We start from the raw sequence: 25916 nt of genomic DNA on the forward strand, positions 1-25916 counted from the left end.
GTAACGTCTATGCCCTAAACTCATATTCCATACCCTTTTTCCAGAAGTGATTGGGCATTCTCACTCCACTTATGTCTGAACCTCTTATACTATGCAGTGATTTTAACTTAATCTCCTCTGCGTTCCTAGACAAATTTAAATCCCTTCCTCATCCTCCCCCTCCCTAAATTGGGTATCCCATTGTTTGCCAAATGCCTTCAGACTGTGGATGTTTAAAGGGCTCTCCATTCCACTGAAAGATAATTCACCTTCCTGTCTGCTGCGCACCATACACTCTCTAGAATTGATTATATACTTATGTCTCATATTGTGTTCTGCACAGTTGTGGAAGCCCGTATCGAATCTATAGCCCTCTATGACCATGCTCTAGTTACTGTCTTACTGCATACTCCCAATGAACCTGGTGCCACTAAATTGTGGAAGTTTCCGTCCTATCTTTCGCAATCCTCTAAATTAAGGAATAGACTGGAACCTGCCTTGGAGGAATATAAAACCAATAACAAGGCCCATCTCCACACTAGCCCCTTATTGTTTTGGATGGCCGCTACTGTAAGTCGGTACTTGGAGGTCAGATCCTCTCATATGTCTTGGCAACTAAAAAGAAATATGCCACACAATGGCCCTCATTCCGAGTCGTTCGCTCGTTAAATTTCTTCGCATCGCAGCGTTTTTCTGCTTAGTGCGCATGCGCAATGTTCGCACTGCGACTGCGCCAAGTAATTTTGCTATGAAGATAGGATTTTTACTCACGGCTTTTTCTTCGCTCCGGCGATCGTAGTGTGATTGACAGGAAATGGGTGTTACTGGGCGGAAACATAGCATTTTATGGGCGTGTGGATGAAAACGCTACCGTTTCCGGAAAAAACGCAGGAGTGGCCGGAGAAACGGGGGAGTGTCTGAGCGAACGCTGGGTGTGTTTGTGACGTCAAACCAGGAACGACAAGCACTGAACTGATCGCAGATACCGAGTAAGTCTGAAGCTACTCTGAAACTGCTAAGTAGTTTGTAATCGCAATATTGCGAATACTTCGTTCGCAATTTTAAGAAGCTAAGATACACTCCCAGTAGGCGGCGGCTTAGCGTGAGCAACTCTGCTAAATTCGCCTTGCGAGCGATCAACTCGGAATGAGGGCCAATATTTGGAGATTCAAGCCACTCTCTCTGATGCTTTCCAACATTACAAACTTAATCCTACTCTTAGCATGAAATCTCACTATCTTGCAGAAAAACTACAATTTGATGAATCTATGCAAACTATGGGTGACAGATACCATTTTTCAGTTAACTATAGGTTCCATAAATTTGGCAACAAAACCAGTAAACTACTCAACAACCTACTCCAGGGCACACGTTCTCCTATGGTAACACAACCCCTAATATCTCCTCAGGGAACTTTAACTACTTCTAATGCTGAAACTGTTGAAGTCATGAGGTCCTTTCATGCTGATCTGTACTCTCCCCCCCCCTCCCTGTCCTGATAGTTTTTTGGGCTCCCTCTCTAACACTTCCTCATGGGAATCCCTGCCATGTCCTGCTCTCACCCCTAAAATGGCGCAGTCTCTCATTTCCCCAATTTCTCTGGAGGAGGTGCAACATGCGATCCACCAGCTCAAACCTAACAAAGCCCAAGACCTGGATGGCTTTAATGGTGATTTTTATAAGATACTCTTACCTAGACTTGGAGATTCTCTTGTCTTGGTATTCAATGCCTTGTTGAATTCCAATTCTCTCCCCCCTCATTTTACAATCTGTGCTCTTGAAAGTACTTCCGAAACCTGCCAGAGATTTATCCCTGCCAAGCTCATATCATCCTATTTCTTTTTTAAATGTCGATTCTAAGTTATTTACCAAAATCCTGGTGGACCGCATGAAGGTACTACTTCCTAGCATTATACACCCAGACCAAACAGGTTTATATGGGGTCACCACTCTGTAGTGAATGTCAGATGAGTCACTTTTCTAATTCTTCCTCCCCTCCTTTTCCTGCCATGACTTTATCACTTGACACGGAAAAGGCTTTTGACTTAGTGGAATGGAAACATCTATTCAGTTCCCTCTCTAGGTTTGGCTTCCCATCTTCTTTTATTTCCACCCTTAAACTCTTGTATAGCTTCCCTCTAACGCAGGTTTCCTGGAATGGTTTTTTGTCTTCCCTTATAGCTATTCAAAAAGGAACTAGACAAGGCTGCCCGCTCTCTCTGCTACTGTTTGCGATCTCTCTTGAACCTCTAGCCAATGCTTTCAGGGCTTCTGCGTATTAACATGGTGTCCGGATTGGTGATGTTGACCTCAAAGTACAGTATCATTATTTGCAGATGACATGCTGCTCTTTGTGACTGACCCTATTCACTCTGTCTCTGCAATCCTTCAATTGATTGATGACTTTTGGTTGACAGCAGGATACAAAGCCAACATAGCCAAGTCCAAACTCCTTTCTACAGGTAACGCTTCTGGCTCTTCTTCCCTAGCTTCCCCTGCATTTCCTTTTCATTCCTTCCCAGGCACAATCATATACTAAGGAGTTCAGATTCCCTCCGACCTTTCTAAGCTCTATGGGACTAACTATTCCCCTATGATTTCTAAGATTACCACTCTTCTAGACTCCTGGAAACTTCTTCTATTGTCTTTACTGGGACGTGTCACAGTTTTGAAAAGCATCATATCTCCTAAACTGTTTTATTCAATGCAGATGTTACCAGTGAGTCTCTCCAACTCTGATATTGCTACCTTTCTCTGGGTTATGATGGAGTTTCTCTGGCATAGCCAAAGGTCTAAGATTGCTTTGGATAAAGTTATGGCTTCTAGGAAATTTGGGGGGTGTGGGTGTACCAGATTACTCCTCCTATTCTCTAGCAGTGTTGCTTCATTATGCAGTAAATTGGAGCGTGTTAACAGACTCGTGTTAACAGACTCTACTCTTGATAAGGCCTTACTCCACGCCCTGTTACACTCCAAGCCCTCTGACATACCACCCATATTCTGCAGAACCCAGTATTTCATAATATATTTTATGATTGGCTCTCCCTAAATAGGAAATTTAAATATAACCCCTCCTCCTCACAGAAAATTCCACTTTGGGGTAACCCCTCTTTTGCTCCTTCTCTTTCAAACTCCATTTTCCTTCCATAGCGAGACAAGGGTTTATCTGACACCTTGTAGGTGTCCCTGGGGGCTATTTACTTCAGTTCCAGGATCTCATAGACAAGTACTCCCTACCTTACACACAATTCTATATGTTCCTACAGGTGAGACTTTACATAGCCTCTACCTGCCTCAGACTAGTTTTACCTCCTTAAATCCTGATTTAGATACAATCTGTTTTGCTTCTTTGTGTGCGCACTCCTTATCGTACTAAATACATGTATACTGCCCTTACTGATTTTCTGTCCCATATTAATTAGTAGAAGGATCTATCACAATGGCAGAAGGACATTACTGTGCTCTCCACTTGTGGCCAATGGAAGCAAAACTATGACTCCATCATGAGATCTTTGATTTCCGCCTACCTTCAAGAAGTCCATCTCCATACGATCCAGAGATCCTATATCTCACTGGCTCAATATGCCTTTCTTCCCCAGCCTCCTGTTATCACTGTATGTAGAATTGTGGGTTCTGTATGTTAAACGCTTCTGGCACAAATTATTAGTTTTAACTAATTCCCTTTATGCCACTGATTTTCAGATTGACCCCATGGCATGTTTGTGTGCTGACTTCACAGTGTGGAATGTTGGCACAATTGCCTCCTGAGCCCTACCCCTCCTCACCTTATTGGTAACTTTTGTGAAAAAAAAGATTATTCTTGTTCATTGGCTGTCCAAATCTAGCCCTATGTTGTTGGAGGTCAAACAAAAGATGCACCAACTATTATACTTTGACAGGAAATCCTCCCTGCCGTCTATTGAAGTGGGTGTGGTGAAGTTCTATAAAAAGAGGGGTCTTTACATAGAGATAAACTAGATTTGCACACTCAATCCATGATTTTTTTACTTTTTGAAAAATCCAATTGGTTTCTCCATAGGCAACTTTAGATGTCTCCCTGACACATTCCTAACACAGCCCCATAGACATTGTTGTCCTCTCTCATAGTCATTCCTTGGTTTTGGTTATATGGCCCAGCGACTCTTCCTGGTTCTGCTGGGATTCCATTTTTGTTCCCTCATGTGTGTCCCCACCCCCCTCTTTACTACTCTTGTTCATACCTTTTGCCTTATATTGTAACATTTCACCTAACAATCACTTTTGATGGAATACACTGTTTTGATTGACTACAGTATGTCTCTCTATGATTGGTTATTATATATGTTTCATGTACCAACTAACCCATATTTACGACTTTTGTACACTGTCATATTATTTACTCCTTTTGTCTACTTATGCATTCAATGGTAAATAATTTCAATGTCAGCGCTTAATTTAATAAACAGGAAGATTATACATTCCTTCACTCCTTATGTCAGGGCGATGATAATTAACAAAGCTCTTTTCTCCCTCCTTGTGTCAATCGTCAAGGGTCATTCGGCCGGGATTTCCTCCACATTTAACATGAAATGTAGAAACAGGGAAAAACGCATAGCATAATAAAAAAAATTATTGACACACACATATGTAAAAACTCAGACAGAAAATATTCCCTTTTAAAATCCTAGATGACAAAGTTAAAATAATTACCAGATGGCAGTTCTTAATAACACAAACTAACCACAGAACTTCCTGAAGCAGTGACACTCAAATTTTCTGAAAACGATGGCAGAAGTCAATCAATTATCAGAGTGAGGAAATAAATTGCAGAAATCAGTCTCTGGAAGCAAAGAAGATGGTATATCACCAGTCAGCATTCTGGATCCACTTTCTGGACCCCTGCTAACTCCTGGCAATGCTGCACTTCTGACACCACTGCTGCTCCCCCATCAAACACTATGCGTTTTTCCCTGTTTCTACATTTCATGTTAAATGTGGAGGAAATCCCAACTGAATGACCCTTGATGATTGATGCAAGGATGTAAAAAATAACTTTGTTAATTATCATTGCCCTGACATAAGGAGTGAAGGAATGTATATACTTCCTGTTTATTACATTAATTGCCAACATTGAAATTATTTACCATTGAATGCATACAGTGGGGGAGATTCAAATGTTTGAAAAGTTGGTTGGGTGTCTGTTTTTTCCTGTCTATTAGATAGGAAGAAAACAGAATCCCAACTGACTTTTCAAACATTTGAATCTCCCCCATTATGTACACTTGTTAGGAGTTTTGAGGATTACTCTTATAAGTAATTTGTGGTCTGACTGCTAATAGTTGTGCACACAAGGGACTTACCTGATTTGAAAGTCTTTTGTCTACTTTTGGTAATTGCTGATATGGTCTTGGCTGTGGCCCTTTTCAAAGTTGTGACTTATGATTTTGTTATTTTTTAAAACTCAATAAAACAGATTTAAAAAAAGATGTTTAAACACAAAACCATTAGAAAAGGGTTAAGTAATGTTTATCAACCTTTGTTAGCAAATATCCCTAGTGGGCAATAGTTCACACTTACTGTAAAAGCACCTGTACTGAAGATACTCAATTTATTAGACATGCACAAGATTTGGTGCATTCAGGGAACAAGCTAATCCTAAAAGAATATTGGGGGTCATCCCGAGTTGTTTGCTTGTTGCTGATTTTCATTATGCTGCGATTGTTGTTAAAGCGCATGCGCAAACAAGCAGGGCGCATGCGCTTAGTTATTTAACTAAAAACATAGCAGTTTTGCTGTGGATCCTGAGGCGCTTTTCAGTCGCACTGCTGACCGGTGAGTGATTGACAGGAAAGGGGCGTTTCTGGATGGTAACTGAGCATTTTCTGGGAGTGTCCTAAAAAACGCAGGCGTGTCAGGGAAAAACGCAGGAGTGTCTGGAGAAATGGGGGAGTAGCTGGCCGAACGCAGGGCGTGTTTGTGACGTCAAACCAGGAACTAAACGGACTGAGTTGATTGTAATCTGTGAGTAGGTCTCTGAGCTACTCAGAAACTGCAAAGAATTATTTAGTAGCAGTTCTGCTAATCTTTCGTTTGCTATTCTGCTAAGCTAAGGTACACTCCCAGAGGGCGGCGGCCTAGCGTGTGCAATGCTGCTAAAAGCAGCTAGCGAGTGAACAACTCGGAATGAGGGCCCTTGTACAAGACTTTCAGTGAAGACATAGGTGGAGCAGAGGAACTCTGTTAACTTCCAAAAATTAGACACCAAATGAGGTAACCCAAATTGAAGCAGGGGTGCATTTTTTTAATTACCAATATAATTCTGGGTATTATAAAGAAAATAGACATACCTTTAAGAAGCACTTCCACATATTGAACCTGGAAACAATATTATTTGGTTTCTTAGGTAATGAACCTAAGATGGTTTCAAAGAAAGTGAATAAAAAAACATCTACAAAAGCACCAAGTAATTTTAAACCTAATATATATTCTGGAAATTCTAACCCTAGTGCTTTAAGCTGATTATGCACTAAACCCTCAGGTTGTATTAAATGTAGAAAAACATGTTGCCAGACCTGTTAGCTAATTAATCAGAGGAGATACCAGTTTAGTTCCAGCTCATGGGGGTCCTCTTTTGACATCTGTTGGTTTATTAACTATCAAACCACTTTTGTGATATATCTGGTAACTTTCATCTGTGGGGCACAATATGTTGGGAGAATTACAAACACTCTCAATATAAGGTTTTTAGAACACAGACATAATGTATTAAATGGTGTTATGTCACATATGCTTTCACAACATGTTGTGATAAAACATAATGGGGATGTCAGTGTACTAAGTATCCAGGGCATTTAGATTGTAAGACCACAAACATAGGTGGCAACAGATTCAACTTGTTGTGCAAAAGGGAGGCATTCTGGAATTTTTGCGTTTTAAAACAAATTCAAACAAAATGTGTTGGTCTTCATATAACTAATTAAATCTGTGCCTGAATCAAAATCCTTGTCCGAAATAATAAAAAATATAAATATAATGCCCATAAAGCCCCATATGGGCCGTCCCTGATTTTTGATTCTTCAAATTGTCATATATAAAGATTGGCAAAACTTGTGGTGAACCTGGTTCCCATGGCTGTGCCTTGCAAGTGTATATAAAATGTATCATTACACGTGAAGTAATTATGTGAAAGTATAAATCTTACCGCATACAAAATAAATATGCCTTTTATCTTGGCTAAGGTCAACATCAGAGACTAGATATTGTCTCAAAGCAGCTATACTCTTCTTATGAGGAATATTTGTATATAGCGACTCTATGTGACAAGTTAACAGAAGAAACGTTTCCTTACATTTTACATCTTTAATAAGATTAAGAAAATGGATTGAGTCTCTTATTTATGACTTTAGTGTGATAATGTGTAGTTGTAAAAAGAAATCAACAAAGGCAGATAAATTGTTAGCGAGGGGCCCAACTCCAGAAATAATGGGATGCCTGTAAGGTGAGTGCAAGGATTTGTGAATCTTGGGGGACCACCAGGTGCATAGTGAACAAAAAAGCATATTCACACTTGTCTATTACTACCATCTAAAGTGCATCTATTAATAGCTTTTTTAAAGCTTCAGTATATATCTAGAGGTAGGGTCACTTGGTAGTGTAGTATAGAACCTCTTGTTATTAAGCTGCCTGTATGCTTCTGTAGTATAATCTGATTCATCTTAAATTATGGTTTCTCCACCTTTATCAGTGGATTTTGTAATAATAGAGGTATCAGTCTTTACATTTTTAAGAGTGCTTCTTTAATTTGGATATAAATTGTCTTTGTTGGATGTTTTTCTGATACTCTGTTGGTATACTGTATATTTTTATTATCTCTTTTACCTTTATCAGATTGATCTTTATTGGATTCACATAATTTTCTAAAATATTCAAGGGTCGATGTGCAGAAAGTGTCTATAAACCCACTTTTATATTGGGTAAAGTAGAATTCTGACTTTTTCTTAAATTTGTCTGGGTTAAATCAAATATTTTAATTTGTGATGATGTTGCTTCTGAGTATAATTCTTGTAGCATATTGATGGCTATATAATCTGCTCTATCTTGGGTTATTGGTAGGCCTTCTTCATTTTTATTTCCCAGATGTTATAACCCAGCTGGATGCTGTCAGTACCAAGTGGGTGAGGATGAGAAAACGCTAATCTATACATTAAACTGGCAAATTGCATAAGACCTTCCTTTCTGATCATTCTATATTTGACACATCCTTCTTCCACCTCTCTAGTCATGATGGTCAGTACATGCAGATAGAATTTGACTTTGCATTTGCACATTTTTATAAATTCACATTCTGAGTATGCACAGTGCATATACACATACAGGTAATACACAAACACGTAAGCATACTTTATGTTCCCGGCTAACTAAAGAGTTTGTAAAAATGCAGAAATGAAATGCTTTGGTCCATATGTGCAGATTTTATATGTCTCGCCACACTTTGCTTCATTTGACAATGTAATTTAATTAATCTAAAGGAGCATCCATCCCATGAATACTAATTTAAACTTGTGAAATGACTGTTGATGAATTATATATATAACTTACCTGTGTGTATCCATATAATGCCAATATCTGTGCCATGGGCAATGTCGTTAGGGAACCTTGTCCTCCAATAAAACCAGATAACATTCTATGTCCCATACAGGAATAGTTTGGAATTGTCTTTCCTGATCCTGATAAAATCTGGAGGACACTCTTTACAGCTTTCTTGGATTGTGTACAAGAATCATATACGTGATATCCCAGAGTAACATTGGGTAATATTGTCTGATCTTTGTTAATTTCCTCAATGACGAAAATGAAAGTTAGAAGATATTTGTAATACAGAGGAACAGGTCTATGGAAATAATATCAATAAATGTGTTAGGGATTAATGACATCTTCAATTGTGTTTTACTGTTAGAAATTGGAAGGTATTGTACTCGAAATCAGATGACTAACTATTGAAGTGATCATGAAAGAAGTTGGGCTTAGTTATGGAAGTGTGTAGAAAATTCTGCATTAGCAACTTCATATGTCTAAAGTGTCACCCAGATGGGTTCCCCGCTTGCTGACTTCATTTCACAAGCAATCTCAATGTGAACTTTTGCAGCAGATGTTGACTGTTGGCGTGGGATGAAGAGAATCTTTTTGCATGTCTCATGACTATAGATGAATGCTGGGTCTACCTCTATCAACTGGAGACCAGAGAATTAAGCAAGGAGTGGAAACTCCTCCCCTCTCCCAAAAAGGTTAAGATGCAGATGTTTTTGGGACAGTCATGGTGTAATCCTAACTAATTACCTTCTGAAGGGTCAGACCATCACCAGCTCTTACTACTGCAACCTTCTGCAGAAATTGTTAGATGTGATGTAAGAAAAATGCTGTGGTATGATGAGCAAAGCATCCGCCTCCTAGCCAACAATGCTGCCGAAACATCTGCTGTGCTGTGGTGTGGCTATTAAATTTTGCCCCATTACCACTTTTACCTGAATTCACAACAAGCAACTTCTTTGTCTTCCTTGAGATGAGGACGCCAGTTTGGGGTAGGCGATTAGTCACATAAAGACAAATTATGTCATTCTGAAAATGGAACAGTGGTTCTCATGGCAATCTCACGACTTCTATAATGATGTGATACGAAGATCAAGAAATGCTGGCAGATATATGTGTCTTCGCAGGGTGACTATGTGGAGAAGACTTAAGTTCAACATACCACATTTAATTTTCTATTTCATTCTGTTCATGGTGATAATGGAACCTTTTTGATACACCCTCAGAAACACATGGTTTCCAGGGAGAATGTTTAAATAAGTATGGTATCAGGATGATACCCTAGCTTGATATATAAGCAGTCCAATACCAATTGCAGTATCCCAATGTTCATGATCCCGACGCCTAGTAGGTAAGTATTCTAGCCCTAATCCATAACCTCCATAACCGAAACCCTCTTTACCAACAGTCTAAACCTAACCAGCCCACCCACAGCCTAACTATAACCCACCCCAGTGGAGCCTAACCCTAACCCCTTCCTTCCCACATCCTAAAACTAACCCTCCATTCCATGCAGCCTTACCCTAACCCTCTCCGAGGGTGACTAATACTAACCCCCCCGCCTAAAGATAGCCATCTACCCTGAAGCCTTACCTTAACCCTCCCAGCGCAGCCTTAACCTAACCTCCCCTTGCAGCTTACCTCAACATAGCCTGCCATATCTTCTTTCAGGTTCCCCGCACTCAGAAGCACAGAGCTTGAATTGAGAACCATGTCAGGATCCCAGTGCCAGAGTTTTGAACTGTGTTGGGATTCTGGCGTCGGTATTTCAACTGCTGGAATACCAAATGCTGGGATCCTGACCAGGTGGCAGCTTCACTTATATTCTGTAACACATCTGTAGCCTGAAAAATTGCAGTGGCACAGTAATGTGTGTACAGACATGAATAATGCCCTCTGTGTTAGGTTCCTGGTGCTCAGAACAGGGGAGATGTTGCGTAGTGAGTCCTGAGCACCAGAACGTTATGCTGAAACAAGGTGTGGTGTGGAAATAACCCCTAGCACCCTATCTCTGTTGTTTTACCCATGTGGTCAGTTCACGCCTGAGTGACTATGGTTTCTTGGGCCCACGGCAGCCGCGTTTGAAGGGCGGATTATGTCTGCCCAACTCCGATGCCCCCAGGTCTTAGCGTGATACAAGGTGTGAACCGAGACAGGATAATAACAAGGGGACCTCTGACTAAAACAACAGAAAACTAGGGGCTACTAACTACCCTAAAACTAAATATATGTGTGGCACGCCACCAAAGGAAAAGAACAAAAAAGGAAATGCTGTCCACACGCCGACACAATACTTTTGTGTACCGGCGGTGACAGCATAAGCAGAACCCTCTGCAAAACACCAGAAACAAAATATAACAAAAGAATTCTGCGGCCTAGGCCGAAGGACGCGGCAAAGCCGCTACTCACGGAACCGGTACAAATGCTGGCAAACAGACAGGAACCCCCAATGTAGCCGACACAGACTCTCAGAACCGGAGGACTGGCAGAATCCCAAACGACAGACCGGTGGACACCAAGAAGCTAGATACTCGACCAGGCAAAGACTATGCCACAGGACTTCTGGACAGGAATGCTTCACGGCAGGATACGGAATCAGACACAGGAACTGACACAGGAACAGCTAGACAGACACTGCTAGACAGGAGCTCAGGAACTGGCAGGGACTAGCTCAGAACTCAAGAACTCTGGAAATCTGGAAATATCACCAGCGTCTGTGAATTGCACTGAGCCAGCATATAACAGAGAGGCCTAATTAATTATGTAGTGCAGCTCCTCTGTTGCATGACTCCAAACTGACAAGATGCAATTAGCAGACAGGTGAGGCCAACCACATGGAAACAGGCTGCAATTACACAGACTCACCACTGACAGCAAACAATAATCTTCTAAGCAAAGTGAAATCCTGGCCTGCAAGAGAACTATAAACATAAAATAGGAATGAGCCACTACCTATGGTTCATAACAGTATCCTCTCCTTAAGGGTGAGCTCCGAGCACCCCATGACACCCACATGGAACATAAACAGAAGTATAACATAAAATACATAACCAAAATGCAAAACAGGAATGAGCCACAGCCGTGGCTCATAACATTACCCCCCCCCCCTTGAGGAGGGGTCAAAGGATCCCAAAATTCAGGTTATTCAAAACAAGGTATACAAAAAAAACCTGACACACTGGTCTAACAGAAACAAGCTGTGCCAACAACTTGTAACAGTGCCCCCCCACTCAACGGTGGCCACTGGACACAAGACAAGGAGGAAATATTTTTTTTTTTTATGAAGGCAAGAGTCAATAATTATTTATTTTTCTTCTTATTATTATTTTTCCAAAGTTCTTGAGGTCTGACCAAGGTAATTCCCCAAACATTGTCTGAACTGATGGTACCTCCCAGCAAGGCTCAGTTCAAATCAGAGATTGGTTTCTTAACCTTGGGAGCTGAACTTTCAGGCAAAGTACTCCTATTAGAAGAAGACAGAAAAGCACATCCTGCAGTCAAAACAACGGGCTGAGACTCTTGTGCCAAATTTACAGTATTTGGTGGACTCTCAGCAAACAAGACGGGTGACTTAGAGGAACCTGAACCAATTTCTTTGGAACCATATCTCCTAATAACTGCATCACTGAATGCCGGGGGATCCTGAAGAATGGGATCTTCAGCTTTCATTAGGCTGGTTGCCCACTCAAAAGGTTCTCCTCTAAAGGAATATATCAGATAGAGCACAAGGTTCTCTGAAGTGATGCCTAGAAATGGTCTAGACAACAAAATGGTGTAATAGTGTTTGTAAAGCGCCAGAAATTGGACTAAGTTCCCATCAAAGATTATAGATGTTGAGATATCAACAGAGTCAGGATCTGCTTCCTTCCCATCTGACTGACTAGAGTGCTTTCTTAGGACCTGGTCACTATTGACCTTACTCAAGGCTTAGACTTTCTGAACCCCACCTGGGGTAGTGACTTTCTGAACCCCACCTAAGGCAGTGGCCCTCGGAACCCCACCTGGGGAAGTGGCCCTCGGAACCCCTCCCGAGGCAGTGGCTTTCTGAACCCCACCCGGGGCAGTGGCCTTCGGGAACCCCGCTGGGGCAGTGGCCTTCTGGAACCCCACTGGGGCAGTGGCCTTCGTGAACCCCGCTGGGGTCAGCACCTCGGATTCTTTTACTGGAACCAGGCCATTGGCCTCCCTCACTGGGATCGGGCCGTCGGCCTCCCTGCCTGAGTCGATAATTATCGAAACTTCTCCCGGGACTATAACTTCCGGGACTTTTGCTGAAGCTATAACCTTCAGAACCTCCACTAACGCTATGCCTCTTGAGTCCTTTCCTGGGGAAGCGACTTCTAGACCCTTCTTTGGGGCTTTGTCTCTGGAGACCCCACTTGGGGATATTACTTCAAAGATCCCTTCTGGGGTTTTTCTTCTCGAGTTTTCTTCTAGAACTATGGTTTTAGACACCTTCTCTGGAGTTGCGCTTTTCAAGTCTCTACCTGGAGTAACAGCTTCTGAGACCCCTTCTGGTATTGACACCTGAACTATAATATTCGATGTCCCTCTATAACCTAGAGCATCGGGTACCGCTCCAGGACTCTGGGTATCGGGTACTGCTACAGGACTCTGGGCATCGGGTACCGCTCCAGGACTCTGGGCATCGGGTACCGCTCCAGGACTCTGGGCATCGGGTACCGCTCCAGGACTCTGGGCATCGGGTACCGCTCCAGAACCGTGGGCACCGGATACCAGTCCAGGACCCTGGCACCAGGCACTGCTCCAGGACCCTGGGTACCGCTCCAGGACCCTGGGCACTGGGCACCGCTCCAGGACACTGGGCATCGGGCACCGCTCCAAGACCCTGGTCATCGGGCACTGCTCCAGGACCCTGGGCATCGGGCACCACTCCAGGGCCCCAGGCATAAGGCACCACTCCAGGAACCCGAGCATCGGGCACCACTCCTGGACCCCGGGCACAGGGCACCACTCCTGGACTCCGGGTATCGGGCACCACTCCAGGGGTTTGCAACTCTGTTTCCACAGGATATCAAGAGAGGAGAGAAACATTATCTTTTGGTTCCTGAATCTATAATGGGGCTCCCTAGCCCAAGGACCCCAATTGTAGGACAGAGTGCTTTTTAGTGTGGGTTGTGTGACAAGCTCCTCTGCCACAGTAGAGACAGGAGTAGGTCTTGTATCCTGACTAAACTTGGCCAGAGGGCATGACTTGTCACCACACTTTGGCTTGCGCAACTCACAGGTCTGCAAATAGTGGCCTAAACCCCCACAATATAGGCATAAGTTTAAGTTTCTGCGACGCAGACACTCCTCTTCTGAGAGCCTGGGCCGCAGAAAACTTTTAAACCTTTTCTCCTAAATTAAATCTGAGGATTCTCTTGTCACCCTACTGTGATCAAGAGTCTCTTTAGACATAGATGTACTCTCAATGACTTCTGGCAAGATGAGCAAGATTTTAGTCAGAAGGTTTTGCAGTTGCCTTAAGGATTGCTGCAAAACTTCCAGCCGCTCAGGTTTTAAAACACTGAAAGCAGAGTTCAGGGCTGAGAGGGATGCTTGCAGGGCTTGCATAGTAGACATAGGAGGATTTCAAACTAGACAAGACAAGACAAGACTAGACACGATTCTAGACACAATTCTAAGACAAGATTCTAGACAAGATTCTTAGACAAGATTCTAGACATGATACCAGACATGATTCTAAGACAAGATTCTAAGACAAGATTCTAGACAAGATTCTTGACAAGACAAGACTGGACTGGATTTTTAAACTAGACAAGACAAGACTGTGCTGGATTTTTAAACACCGGACTGGATTCTGCACACTGAGTTGTAGACAGGACTGGATTCTTAACACCGGACTGGATTCTGCACACTGAGTTCTAGGCAGGACTGGATTCTAAACACAGGACTGGCTTCTGCACACTGAATTCTAGACAGGACTGGATTCTAAACACCAGACTGGATTCTTGACAGGACTGGATTCTAGACTAGACACTGGACTGGGCCAAAAAATAAAAAGTTGTATTTCTTTTTTGTGGTATGGCTGGTGATAATGTTAGGTTTCTGGTGCTCAGAACAGCGGAGATGTTGCGTAGTGAGTCCTGAGCACCAGAACGTGATGCTGAAACAAGGTGTGGTGTGGAAATAGCCCCTAGCACCCTACCTCCGTTGTTTTACCCATGTGGTCAGTTCACGCCTGAGTGACTATGGTTTCTTGGGCCCATGGCAGCCGCGTTTGAAGGGCGGATTATGTCTGCCCAACTCTGATGCCCCCAGGTCTTAGCGTGAGACAAGGCGTGAACTGAGACAGGATAATAACAAGGGGACCTCTGACTAAAACAACAGAAAGCTAGGGGCTACTAACTACCCTAAAACTAAATATATGTGCGGCACGCCGCCAAAGGAAAAGAACAACAACGGAAATGCTGTCAACATGCCGACACAATACTCTTGTGTACCGGCGGTGACAGCATAAGCAGAACCCTCTGCAAAACACCAGAAACTAAATATAACAACAGAATTCTGCGGCCTAGGCCAACGGACGCGGCAAAGCCGCTACTCACAGAACCGGTACAAATGCTGGCAAACAGACAGGAACCCCCAATGTAGCCGACACAGACTCTCAGAACCGGAGGACTGGCAGAATCCCAAACGACAGACCGGTGGACACCAAGAAGCTAGATACTCGACCAGGCAAAGACTATGCCACAGGACTTCTGGACAGGAATGCTTCACGGCAGGACACGGAATCAGACACAGGAACTGACACAGGAACAGCTAGACAGACACTGCTAGACAGGAGCTCAGGAACTGGCAGGGACTAGCTCAGAACTCAAGAACTCTAGAACCCTGGAAATCTGGAAATATCACCAGCGTCTGTGAATTGCACTGAGCCAGCATATAACAGAGAGGCCTTATTAATTATGTCGTGCAGCTGTCCTGTTGCATGACTCCAAACTGACAAGATGCAATTAGCAGACAGGTGGCTCATAACACTCTGTACACAGGTTGTGCCCATTTTTATACTTGAGTTCTGAATCAGGACCATTGTTTTTTAAGACAACAGTGTCTGCATCTTTATACAAATGCTGTGATGGGTTTGCAGCCTACTCAGATGCCAAGTGGCAGCAGTGCTATTTGATGCACCTTTACTAATATGCACCATTGCTGCACAATTGGTCGCAACATTGAAGACTAAACACCCAGTTGCAATTGCACCATCTGAACACAGTGCAACTGTATATTTAGATTCAATAACTGACTGCTATGGTATATGCCAGCAATACACCTGCTTCTGGCTATCTACCCCCTTGTTACATCTCTGAAATTCCATAAAAATTGTATTTCTCTGGGTATTATTGTGCTCTATATCTTATATCCGTTACCATCGGGATGCTTGTGCAGTACGAGTCAGACGCATATGCAGACTGAAAATATTGGCTTCTTGCAACCACTATCACCACTGTGTCCACCTCAGAACCAGGCCCTGTGTTAGTGTATGACATTGGGGGTCTATTTACCACAGATTGATTTTGTTTTTTGTTTTACAGTAACTGAGTTTGGTACACTATGGCTGGAGGAATTATAGGCCTCAATTAGATGGATGCAGTGCACAATGCTACTGCATCTTAGGACGCACTCACAGCAAATGGGAATGACACGCACACATGCCAGTCTCCGCCCACTTCGCGCAACCAAACTTTTGCAGCCTGTCAATCATGATAACTGGAAATCAAAGTAGTTATAATTTCCATCGCACTCAAGGGGAAGGCTGACATTGGTACTTTTATATTATTGCTCTTGTTTTTGCAGATACAGCAGCATCCAGACTCTGAGCCAGACCCAGTCTTTTTCTATGAACTCTGCTGCTTAATGTGTATTTAAAAAATGGGGCCCCAAAGAGAGCCTAGTTACTAGCTACTAAGATCAGAGTTTAAATAAATCCTTGCATATTACTCAGATATTCATTTACTGATTTATTAAGATTTACTTATATAGTGCCAGTATATTCCATTGCACTTTACAATTTGTGAAAAACAATAATCAAATAATAATAAATGTAAAAATAACAAAACAGGACAGTGTTATAACAGAAATACATAGAGGTAAGGGGGCCCTGCTCACAGGCTTACAATCTATAGGGGAATAGGCACTAATACACAAGGATAGGTGCCTTCTATTGTTCCATCCAGATTGCTGAGGATCTTGGTGGGCTGTATGATCCAACGACATATACATTTTGGGCTGGGGTCAGGAGGATGTGATGGGAAGAAATAGAAAATATGTAAAGTTATCAGTGGGCTCTATAGAGGGGAATTACTTTGGTAGAATGGCTTATGAAGGTTATGTGGGTGGTTCTGGAATTAACTGAGCTTGCATGAATAGGTGAGATTTTGGTAAAAACTTAAATGTTTGCCAATTAGAGGAATGTCTGCAACCCAGAAAAAGTCCTGTAACCGTTAATGGGAGAAGGTAATTATTGTGGATGAGAGATGCAGATCTTTTGCAGAGTAGAGAGGTTGAGTTGGGAGATAATTTGAGATGTGCAAATAGATGGTGTTGGTGTTTTCTGGATAATAGCTTTATATATACGTAAAAATATTTTATGTTGAATTCAATAGAATACTGGTAATGAATGGAGGGAATCACAGAATGGAGAAGCAGATGATGAACATTAAGCAGGGAAGATCAGCCTTGCAGCTGCATTCAAAATAGATTATAGTGCTATTAGTCTGTTTCTGGGAGAACTAGTAAGGAGACTTGCAATAATCAATTATTGCAAGGTCTGGTGTGATATATGGGCATTCTGAATATGTTTTTTTAGATGTATGTGACAGGATTTGGAAACAGATGAATGTGGGGAACAAAGGACAGTTCAGAGTCAAAGATGACACCTTACGGTGAGCTTGTGTGGTAGGGTTTATTTTTTCAAATGTGAGATTTAATTCTATTGCAAATCACAGGCCCAATGCCAGTGTAATAAAATGGAGACAGAGTATTTATATGGTGGTAGCCAGGTAAATCATTACTTGATTGCTTGATTGCTTGATTGCTTGATTCATTAATTAATTATACTAAAATTCAGTACTGTAAAGAAAAGAAAACAGGCACATAAACAAACTACAAAAAAATAAGCATACAGTAGTAATAGCACACTTTTCTCTCAAACAAAAAGTGACAGGTGCCATGCCCAGTCTCCAGCCACACCCCCTCCAACATGCCCACAATGCCACCCATAACACCCCCCAACACTACCTGATTTACTCCCATTATTTATAAATTGAATATAAATTTCATCATTTGATATCAGTTTTTTCATTAGTCATAGAATGATCACAAAAGTCTCTTACAATACATGTGTTTTGTCAGATAAGACTCATAGGTTTGAAAAAAAGCCACAGTATGTCACGCAGCCCAGCTATTTAAAAAAATGGATGAAGAAAATTGTTAAATCCTGGTAGTTATTGCGGCATTAATAAATATTAAGGCTAATAAAGGAATGTTTCAAAGATCGGAAATTAAAAAATGGTTTAAAGATCAACATGTCTATATGTTACATAAACTGCCAAGAAAAACCTATAAAAGGAACATGATTTGCATATTGGATATAAATCAGCAATGGCAGTGTGATCTCGTCTCACTCATAGGGGTAAATTTACTAAGGTGGGAGATTTTTAGAACTGGTGATGTTGCCCATGGCAACCAATCAGATTCTACTTACCATTTATCTAGCTGCTTCTAGCAGATAATAGATATAATCTGATTGGTTGCTATGGGCAACATCACCAGTTCTAAAAATCTCCCACCTTAGTAAATTTACCCCATAGACCCTGTGAAATACAATAATGGTTTTAAATACATATTAACCATTATCAATATTTTCAGTAAGAGAGCATGGGCCGTCAGTCTAACAAACAAGAACGCTACAACAGTAACTAACGCTTTTGAAAAAATATTCCAACAGAACTGCGTACTAAAGAAATTGCAAATTGCCTGCGATAAAGAAATTCTATACAAGGTCTTAAAAAAAGTGTTATAAAGATACGGTATACAGCATTTTGTGACTAATAATGATGTGAAAGCAGCTGTTATATAACGCTTCAATAGGACTTTAAAAACACGTATTTGGCACTATTTCACAGCTCAGAATACTTACAGATGTATAGATGTTTAACAAAATTTCATATACAGTTATAATAACACATGCCATAAACCGATTAAGTGTAACACCATCTAACTCTTTGAGAATTTTCAAGATGACATACGGTGATTACTTTAGAATTAAGAAAACTCCGACACGATAAGCCGTTGGTGATCATGTATGTATTTCCACATATAAGGATATGTTTCAGAAAGGATATGAAGAGAATGGTTCTGAGGAAATATTTTTAATACGTGGCGTGAATACTAAAGGTCATAAGGTGCTTTACATGCTGGTGGACCTTTATGGCAAATATATTACTGGTAGTTTATACCCCGAAGAGCTTCAAATTGTGCAAAAAAACTATAATAAAATTTACAATAGAATTTACAAAGTGGAAAAGAATTTAAAAAATAAAAAATGTTCAGTGGCCAGAAATATGCGTTATTCAAGTGGCGCAGGTATCCAGCTAAATTTAACATTTGAGTTGACGCATCATAGATTAAAGATATTTAAAAAGCGTCACTCTCTAAACAAGGTGAGTGATGGATGACAAATCGTTCTACATAAGCTTGCCGAGTAATGCCTCAGCAGATACATTTCCGCTAAATTAGAGTTTCTCCCAGCAAAACTGTTAAAGGTGATAGACTTAACCGATGAGTGGGAAGTTGCTCGTTCAGAAATACAATACATTTGGAATACATTGGATTTACAAGATTGTAATTCTGCAAATATCATGGGGAGGCACATCGGATCAGCCAGTGGTGAGAGTCAATAGTGTGTGCATTAAACCCGGTTTTTATGAAACAATCGATGCGCTACTGAATGTAATCAACACGGAAATTGAGCAACAGAAACTGGAGGTTGGATTAAGACTAATGTATATTCCATTTGAATGCATTGTAACATGTGACAGTAAGTAGTTGTATCAAACCAATGCCGGTTCTAAACTGACATGGATACTGGGTTTACTGCCTAAAACTAAGATTTCTAAACCATGTGCCGACATCAAAGGAGGTCAATATACATTGTATGTGTACACAGCCTTTATCGGACATCAGAGAGTCGGGGACAGTTATCTACCACTGCTGCGCACTGTTGAAATTAACAATAAGATGGTCACAATTCGATACAAGATGCCCGATTACTTGTCTTTTTCCAAAGTGCATTTTGACATGATAACCATAGAGATAAAGAATGATCAGAACAAGAACATTTCATTTAAGTTTGGGAAAACGATTGTGAAACTACACTTTAGATGATGCAAAACCAATTTTTATTAAATTGACAGAATGGTTGTCATTAAAAACTATGGTGTTCCGGCATTGTACGTGCAATATTATAAAGTGCAAGCCGGTAATAGTTTACCGGGGTTTCACGGCAGCACGTACATGTGTGGTTTAGGTGGTATTTTTCGAAGCCTGTTCAGAAAAGCAGTGCCTCTATATGAAGAGCCCTAGAATTGGCTAAAAGAAAGGTATTCCTCTGGCGCTCCCCCTTACATAAATGTATAAAATCTGCAATTGCTACAAATAATACTAAGAGAATGTTTCTATAGTATTAATATATTTATTAAAAGTGTTCACATATACAGTTCAAATTCACATTTGTTCAAATTGATTCATTAAAACCGGTACATACATAAATGACAAATACACAACATTTAGTCACAAACAAGTCACTTAACAAATGTGCATACCCTAAATGGGACCCAAATTCATGCAGAAGTGACGCACTCTGTAGTGGTCTTACTCACACCCACTGGATCTTAAATAGGTATAAATGTGTTTCCACTAGGATAAAAGTCAATGTACAGTTTCTACTCTTATAATGATAAGCGCTTGACTACACAGCAAGAAGGACAGTAAAGGTAGAAATCATTTTAACAGTAGAAACTGTACTGTACACAGAAGGTGATAGGGTAACAAAATAAACACAAAGTGAACAGAGAAGCCCAGAGGCTAAGAAATTGGGTGTCTCCCTAGTATTAGGAATGCTCAGATGGAAAAAGCAAGATGTTCTGTTTTAATACGTAGAGAACCCGAAATGCTGTTGCTAAGGGCAACAGCAAAACCCCAAAGGGTTACCAACGGGTGTGGCAGTAAACTCCTTGGTCAGAGATGGAATGATAGACACAAGGAGAGTCTCCACAATCCTAATCCTGACTTGCAGTGCACAGGTTCAGCTTACTGCCACTAAACTGACACCTGAACGCCTTGCACAGTGAGAAAGAATTTAGGCAGGCAAGTCTGAGAATACAGCAGCAAACTTGCTAAGTTCACAGAGTAGCAAAAGAACCCCAGCAAGTTAAACGACTGACTCCAGTCTTACTGCTAGGTCTGGATTGGCAGAGTGTAGTACCAAATCCCCAGGCCTATTTGCAGTAAGTAACAACAAATACAAAGCTACACAGTACTGGCTAACTTTCAGGAACTAACTAACCAACAAAGATTCAGCAGCATCTGCTTAACCTGAGAAGAGGGTTTATAAAGCAGGTGCTGTCCACGCCCCACTCAGACCTCACAGACTGTGAGCACAAAAACCAGCACCGGATTTCCTGCCGTGCACAGAGCCTGTAACCACTGCACAGCAGAAGACCCGAACCGGAGTATCAGCTGCGCTCAGGTTACTCCACTAGCACTTGTCTCCCGGTTGCCATGACGACGTGGCAGCACAGGGCAGGAGCCCCTAACAATAATGTCATTGAGATTAATCTAAGGCATGATGTGCTGTACTATTATCTATAAATTAATTCATTTATTTTTATATTTTTTGCATATTTTAACATGCGCCATTATACTGTTGAAAAATTAACACATTACAGATAAATTGCATTCTGTACATGATGCCAAGTACGCAACATTTTTTAAAAAGGAACCTATCCATGTGACATGATACCGGCAGATAAACTGACACAATACCCTTGCGCATTTGTAGTCAACACTCATACTTGCGAATAACCTTGTGAACACTGGTTGGCTGCTTATTTTAACGAGTATGACATATGTTATTTTTTTTCATTCTTACGACTTCTGCCCAGACAGTTCCATTTTCCCAAAGAATATAATACATTTTTTACATTTTAATTTAAAATTTATTTGCCACCAAAAACGTCAGTTGCAAGCCTTTTTGATGTGTGTGGTCAATATTGTATCTACTTTATATTGTGTATGTGTAAATACTACAAATATGAGGATTTCTTGACCAGGTTTAGTAATGAAACAAAACATAATGATCGTTTAGTTTCAAACTTTATAAGGCGCATGCCAAGAAGTAATTGTTTGGGTCATTATACGGATAAATATGTACAGAACTGTGTAACTTGTTGTAATAACCATTGTGTTTGACACATTTTATGTACAATGCTGTATAGCTATATTGATTTTAAAATAAAGAACAATGGGGGTCATTCCGAGTTGTTCGCTCTGTATTTTTTTCTCGCAACGGAGCCATAGTCGCTAGTGCGCATGCGCAATGTCCGCAGTGCGACTGCGCCAAGTAAATTTGCTATGCAGTTATGTATTTTACTCACAGCATTACAAGGTTTTTTCTTTGTTCTGATGATCGTAATGTGATTGACAGGAAGTGAATGTTTCTTGGCGGAAACTGGCCGTTTTATGGGAGTGTGTGAAAAAACTCTACCGTTTCTGGGAAAAACGCGGGAGTGGCCGGACAAACGGAGGAGCGTCTGGGCGAACGCTGGGTGTGTTTGTGACGTCAAACCAGGAACGACAAGCACTGAACTGATCGCAGATGCCGAGTAAGTCTGGAGCTACTCAGAAACTGCTAAGAAGTGTATATTCGCAATTTTGCTAATCTTTTGTTCGCAATTTTAATAAGCTAAGATTCACTCCCAGTAGGCGGGGGCTTTGCGTGTGCAAAGCTGCTAAAAGCAGCTTGCGAGCGAACATCTCGGAATGAGGGCCAAGGTTTTAAACTTTAAGCTGTGATTAAAAGTTTCTTTCAAATTCCCTATATAGAACCAAAGAACAAAACAGGTTTTTCAAAATCATAAACACATTTTTATTGGATCATAAAAAGTTTATTTAAAGATACAGAGCTGTGGCATTATTATTACAAAGCGTTTCTTTAATTTTAAAGATATGAATTAACACGATTTAGTAATATTACAAAAGAAATATCGTGGTACAAAATAATCACACAAAATCTGATGGACAAAAAACAAAATCAATAAAAAATAGTTTTACGCTATAGAGTCAACCACTGTGATCCCTGAATCAGATTTACAGCTATTTTCCTTGGTAGTAAGTAGCCATGTGGTGTTGTTAGGCTGGGATAATTTAAAACATTTATACATTTTTTTAATGGGGTTGTAGCGGTGCTGGTTCAGTGACAGTGCCATCAGATCCTGCATGTGTCTCTGCTTTTAAAAGGTCTAGTTGAAGTGCATTTGCGACATTAACAACTACAGTGGATGGCATATTTAATTCAGACATAGCAGGGATAAATTCATTGCAACTATTTGGCGTAATATGACTTGACACACTATGGTTTTGTGTAATGCTTCTTACTAAATTCAGCATGTTGGATCCTGGTACAGTACAACCTTTATACAGAAACTCGCCTTTCGTATTCCAGCTTGTGATGTGTTTAGAATGCATAATTTTACTCAATATTATTTCACATGTTTTTTTATACCTAGCATTAACACCGCTCAAAATTTCATTATAAACATCATCAGCATCATCCACTTAATTGACTCATCAGCAGCATTTCTCTATCAGACTGTTTACTCAGCACTAGATACCTCTGCATCATTTTACCATTTCATATTCTGATAAATTGTTATTCTGTAGTATGTTGACGATCTCTGCATCTAGACCTTGTTTGACTGTTTTATGTATGTCGTCACTGCTTGGTTTGTTGTTGAGGCACCAGATACATTTTCTCAGCATATTCCATCAGCGTTTAGTCAGAAGGCTGGTAATTAACAGATAAGCAAAACCAAGCAGTGAATCAATAAATCCATCCGATTGCTTCACCAAACGCTTCTTTGTACCAATGGTGTATTTCTTTTTACAAGCAATTTTATATGGGCACACTTCTTTTTAAGGTACTTCAAATGTTGTTGTGACAATGGTATTTTACCTTTAAGCATGTTGAGGGCCATCTCTCAAATGGCTGTCACAAATTTAATTGAAGCATTGGATAAAATAGTACTTCTTTGGTTTGGTTTTGTCTATATTGGCATCTTTAAAAGTGTCCAATAATGGCGTAACCAGGCTGACATGTTCACAGTTGATAGGCCTATGATGAATGACTAAAAGTTGTAAAATTATAGCTTTTTAGAACAGCGCTTTTTAATTACATAAGCGAACTGCTCATCGGGTGGGAATAAACTGCTTCATAAATGGTACTCATTTAGCAATCAACCAGTAAATGACTATTGTTTGGATACATTTGTCTAGCCAATGTCAACACCTGCAATTTATCCCGCAGGCAATTTATCCCGCAGGTTTTTGAACAGCACCACATATTTTGTGTATTGTCCTGCTCTTTTTACCTTGGCAGAATACATTTTGTACAAGATACATGATACCGAGATTTCTATGTTGTACATATTTTGTGAACACTTCCTCAATCTCAGAATTATTAATAGCCAATTCCATCAGTACATCAACAACAGTTAAATTAATCCTATCAGGGGGAAAAAGTTGGTTATTGTTAAAATTCTCAGGTAGCCCCTCTATAAAATGCATACCTGGGATATCGCACAGCAGCTGATCGTACATAGGGGGTCATTCCAAGTTGATCGCACACTGTCGATTTTTACAGCGCAGCGATCAGGTAAAAAAATGGCAAAACTGCGCATATGTATGCACCACAAAGCGCACGCACATCGTACAGGTACAAAAAGCATTGTTGCTGTGCATTGCTTCTAGCGACGATTCCATTCGCACAGCCGATCGAAAGGATATTGACAGAAAGAGGGCATTTATGAGTGTCACTGACCATTTTCTGGGAGTGGTAGGGAAAATGCAGGCATGTACATGTGTTTGCAGGGAAGGTATCCGATGTCAATTCTGGGACCTCTGTCACTGGAATCATCGGACAGGATAAATAACTACAGAGCTGGTCTATTTTTGCACAAAATGTTTTTGTACCGCTCGGCCGCACTTGAGATTGCACAATTGCAAAGCAAAAATACACTCCCCTCGTGGATGGCAACTATGCGTTTGCACAGCTTCTAAAAGTAGCTAGCGAGCGAACAACTCAGAACGATGGCCATAGAATGCAAACAGCCATAAAACCAAACAACAGTATCAGGCATGTGCGACAGGTGTCTTGTGGAATTTTGCAGCAGCGTTTTCCCAACATAACATTTCCCTGAATTGGAGGGGCCTGCTAAAATACATGAGAGGGGGTGTTGTAACCGGATATATATCTTAATACCCAAACAGAAGTGTTGTGAAGTTATCTGTAAGTTTCCATTTAGTGTATACACACTTTTGCATTTTCTGCAGCGTGTGCCTCTCAATCTGCCAGTACTTTTTAAACCAGACTATACAGGGTTGGCAGGTCACAATTTTTTTCTGATCTTCACCTTCGGGTTTTAAAGGATAATCTAATATCAGGTCTTCCAGACTGTCAAAGTTAACATGTTGTGCTTTATCAACATTGAGTGTTATACCTTTAACTTTTAAACTGGTCTTCCCATTGTTTAGGCGATAGCCATATGATTGGGGGCCTGATGAGACAAATTTGGTTATATGTGTCCCTGGCAGCAGTTCTCTAGTCAGCACACCTAGATAATCACCAAATGGTGGATTCCAATCTCCGGGCATGCTGACAAAGATAACAGAGTCTGTATCATGGTAAAGACAATGATCTTGTAATCTATCCATTAGATCGTACAATTCATTACGGGCATATGTTGGCATCATTGTAGCAATGAAGATATTATTATTTGATGGTTTAGACTAGAGTAATGGTCTTTGGCATATTTCCAATTCACCATAACTGTATCATCATCCATGAAGTAAAAAACATATACATCATAGGGCGGTGAAAATGCGTATTCAAAAAGCTTGTTGGGATCAGACACTAGACCAGTGTTGGACATGTTACTACGTTAACCAAACTTTCCCCATAAGGAGTTTCAAAACAATTTCGAAATTTGTATTTTTCTAGGATTGATTTAAATGTGATCGGGTCTTAAAGTCAAGCCTTAATTTTTTTGATAGGCATGTATATACACTTG

General features: G+C 40.8%; 1 protein-coding gene across 1 annotated transcript in view; it reads right to left on the reverse strand.

Moving 5' to 3' along the window:
• The window catches only part of LOC134910766 (uncharacterized), a 119638-nt gene extending 94039 nt beyond the window's left edge, over positions 1 to 25599 (reverse strand). The window contains exons 1-4 of the mRNA XM_063919149.1: positions 25109 to 25599; positions 24219 to 24352; positions 23876 to 23975; positions 8557 to 8848 (exon numbers count right to left, since the gene is read on the reverse strand). Coding sequence (XP_063775219.1) covers positions 8557 to 8848; positions 23876 to 23975; positions 24219 to 24352; positions 25109 to 25599 — 1017 coding nt within the window. The remainder of the gene's footprint in view (positions 1 to 8556; positions 8849 to 23875; positions 23976 to 24218; positions 24353 to 25108) is intronic.
• Positions 25600 to 25916: the final 317 nt, after the last annotated feature.

The sequence above is a fragment of the Pseudophryne corroboree genome, chromosome 4 (assembly GCF_028390025.1).
Source record: "Pseudophryne corroboree isolate aPseCor3 chromosome 4, aPseCor3.hap2, whole genome shotgun sequence".
Taxonomy (NCBI): Eukaryota; Metazoa; Chordata; class Amphibia; order Anura; family Myobatrachidae; genus Pseudophryne; species Pseudophryne corroboree.